This window comes from Etheostoma spectabile, chromosome 15, assembly GCF_008692095.1.
Source record: "Etheostoma spectabile isolate EspeVRDwgs_2016 chromosome 15, UIUC_Espe_1.0, whole genome shotgun sequence".
In the NCBI taxonomy this organism is placed as follows: Eukaryota; Metazoa; Chordata; class Actinopteri; order Perciformes; family Percidae; genus Etheostoma; species Etheostoma spectabile.
Window position 1 is genome coordinate 6,683,247 of NC_045747.1, and position 3,342 is coordinate 6,686,588.

A 3,342-nucleotide genomic window follows, 5' to 3' on the forward strand; every position below is an offset into this window, starting at 1 on the left:
TTTTTTAACGCTGACGTGATGATGCAGATTACCTGACGCATTTCACGGATTTTCATAGTGACTAAGGAGTCCTTTGGACTACCATTTCTTTATTTATTTTTTAAAACACTTTGTGAATAACTTTGACAAAAAACATAGGACTGACACAGCCCTTATTTTTGGGAGAGTTTTTCTAAATACAGCCAGTTACTTTTAGACTCAGGATGTTTCTGTGAATACGGCCCCTGATAAAAAACTTTCCACACTTTTACTTACTACTTTGTACTCAATGGCAGTCTGGACAATTGGTACCTGGTATTGGCATAGCCAGATAAGAAGGCACTGTGGCACCACGTGCGTTGTATGCAGACACACTGACTGATGATACATCCTTTAAAGATAAAGTGGAGTGGCATTGCATTTCATCACACAACAATAGCCCCCTTGGCTCAGCTGTGGACATATTCACCAACACAGCAGTGCCGTTATTGTGAGACAGTGTGACTTCATATCCCAGAATGAGACCGCAAGCCTGAGATGTAGGAAGCTTCTGGATGGGATGGAGAAAAGGAGACGATAGTGAAGGGTGAGTCTGCATAAAGTGAGACGCTGGTTCATTATTTCAATCGAAGAATCCAGATTTTGGGTAATTTCTTTTTTACTTACCTTCCAGGTCAGAAAACAGTCAGAGCTTGCCTGGGATATCCCACAGTCCCTCCATACATCCAGCTCTCCTACAGGGGCTGAACAAGAGAGAAACAAATTAGCAAGAAGGAGAGAAAACCGGAGAGATGAAGCAAAAAATCTGAACCCAGTGCAGATTTGTGGAACTCATTGGTTAATGGTGTTAGCAGAGAAAATGTTTAATTTGTTTAGTGGGAGAGACAGCACTGTTTGGATAAATTAGGATAGTCCTTCTAGTTTCATGTTTGCTCACAGTACTGTACATACTGAAAAAGTAAATATCTGTGTGTTATACTATGAAGGTACAGCTAGCGGCTGGTTAACTTGGTTTAGCATAAAGACTGGAGGCAAGGAAACAGCTAATCCACTTCTCAGCACCTCTAAATCTCACTGATTAAAATGTTTTCTTCCTGGAGTCTCCATTGGTTGCCTAGGACTGAGTCCCAACTAATAAATACTGCACCTAACCACTGTAAAATGTCAACACTTTTTGTACGGATTAATTATATTTAGTCTTCTATTAAGAGTAGTAACAATCTTCTCATCTAATCCTCAGTACAAAATCCAAAAAATCATATTTGTCAAAATTTCAAACCGTTAAAAATCGACATACAACAAAGATACTATAAACATTTGTCAACATTCCTCAAGTTCTTTGCCGATGATAAACTTAAGAGAACACATCACAAATAAGGACCAACCCGTCTCTTTGCTTCGTATTCTGTTGATTGCACTCCAGTCACTCGGCAAGCCTGTGACACAGGAACAGCGAACTTGAAATTCATAGACTGTGTTGGGCTTGGGATTGTCAAGTGTATAGCCATGGATTCTCTCCTTGACCTGTGTAGAAAAGAAAAAAACGAGCTTGAACATGCATTCAGTTGACAAAACTTTAGTCAATCAATAATAATACACAAGTTTTCCTTTTTTTCAGGACATTAACTGATTTATTTATAAATGTATCAGCACTGTCTCCTCAATGTCAACATACCCCATTACAAAGTGAGGACTACACTGAGAGGAAAGAATAGGAAAATTGTGGAAGACAAAAGCTATAGCAGACACCTCATTCCAGACTGGGTTTGTCTCTGTCCGATGTCGGACATCACAATTTCCCAAAGACAAATGCAGCTCATCACAAGTGGAAATCCAGTCAATCTCTAATGAATCCTTATGGCTCAATCTGACTGTAGGAGGGGGCGGCTTCACTAGAAACAGATAAACAGAAACAATCTAACGAGAAATATAACTTAAATCAAAACTTATAATTAGGATATGAAAAGTCTGTATCAACTTTTTCCATTAAAATGAGTAAATTTTTGTGATTCTGATAGTCAGAAAGGCATCAAGTACTATTATTATGATTAAGGCTTCACAATATGAGGGAAATATCTAAATGTGATTATTTTGCTTGATATTGTGATTGCAATATGATTTGCGATATTGGACAGAATGATGTTTGTATCAATATTCTCATTCGCATTGAAAAATATAAAATATTTAAAAATAACAATCATCTTTGCGACGATCTGTACCAAACAAAGATTATCTCTTTACTCTGTACACTTTGTTGTATGGGATGTCTCTGCTGCACCACAATACTTAATTCAGAATGGTATGACAGATATTTTGACTATAACAAATGTGTCCACCCTACAATTTGGATATTGCGCTAATCCGTTATGCAATTTTGATCAAACCTGATTAATTCTGTAGCCCTAATTATTATTATTATTACTGTTGTTATTGTTGTTGGTGGTGGTGTCTGTATTTATGAACTAGAACGTGCAGGACTGACTCACTGATATTTGCTGTATCAAACACAGCCTCCTGAGATTTGGCAGAACCATGTTGATTCTTAGCCTGGACCCACACACAAAGTTCTCCATGGCTGAAGTGTTCACGTTGGATAATCCCACTAAAACTGGGCCCAGTGATCACATGCCCTTCTCTAAAGAGAAGACAAGCAGAGTAAAACAAATTCAGAAGGCTCCGTCTAAAGTTATCAGATTATTGTCAACAAAACTTTCAAACTGTCAGATGGAGGAATATGTTTTTAACATGTTTACTCTCTGTCTGCTGTCTTCCAGTGCAGGCTGTAGTTGGTGGTGATCTGAGGATCCGGCCTCGCATCCCAACTACAGTGGATATCTGCACAATTGTTTATCTCATCACATGGGATGGAGCAGTCAGGAAGAGAGGGAGCAGCAGGAGGACCTGAAGAAACAAAGAGTGGAAGGGATAAAAAAAAACAATGAAAAACGGGGCAACCACTAGCTCAACCAGTAAGAACGTCCGCCCCATGTAGGCTGAGTCCTTTGCAGCGGCCCGGGTTCGAGTCCAACCTACGGCCCTTTGCTGCTTGTCATCCCCCATCTGTCTCCCACCTTTCCTGTCTATCCACTGTCACTTTCTAACAAAGGGAAAAATGCCCCAAAAAAGATAATCTTAAAAAAAAAAAAAGATAAACATAAGACCTTGTATCGTAACAAAAACAGTTTCAACTAAAATTGAACATTAAAAATTGATATGAAGGTAACATTTCTAGCAGAGCTGTTGAATTAGGTAGTGTAAGTTTTAGTACCAAAAAAGTTGGTAACATAGTATTCCCACCATGACATTTGAAAGACCCCTTGGGTTTGGATTTGTTTTTTAACACATAGTATGGAGAACGTTTTT

General features: G+C 38.6%; 1 protein-coding gene across 2 annotated transcripts in view; it reads right to left on the reverse strand.

Moving 5' to 3' along the window:
* Positions 1 to 3,342, reverse strand: part of il12rb2l (interleukin 12 receptor, beta 2a, like) — an 11,022-nt gene that overhangs the window by 5,193 nt on the left and 2,487 nt on the right. Inside the window, exons 3-8 of one of the 2 annotated variants that reach the window (XM_032538414.1) lie at positions 2,733 to 2,880; positions 2,466 to 2,614; positions 1,729 to 1,871; positions 1,365 to 1,503; positions 646 to 722; positions 292 to 529 (exon numbers count right to left, since the gene is read on the reverse strand). In XM_032538414.1, coding sequence (XP_032394305.1) covers positions 292 to 529; positions 646 to 722; positions 1,365 to 1,503; positions 1,729 to 1,871; positions 2,466 to 2,614; positions 2,733 to 2,880 — 894 coding nt within the window. The remainder of the gene's footprint in view (positions 1 to 291; positions 530 to 645; positions 723 to 1,364; positions 1,504 to 1,728; positions 1,872 to 2,465; positions 2,615 to 2,732; positions 2,881 to 3,342) is intronic. The other variant, XM_032538415.1, reaches the window with a different exon arrangement.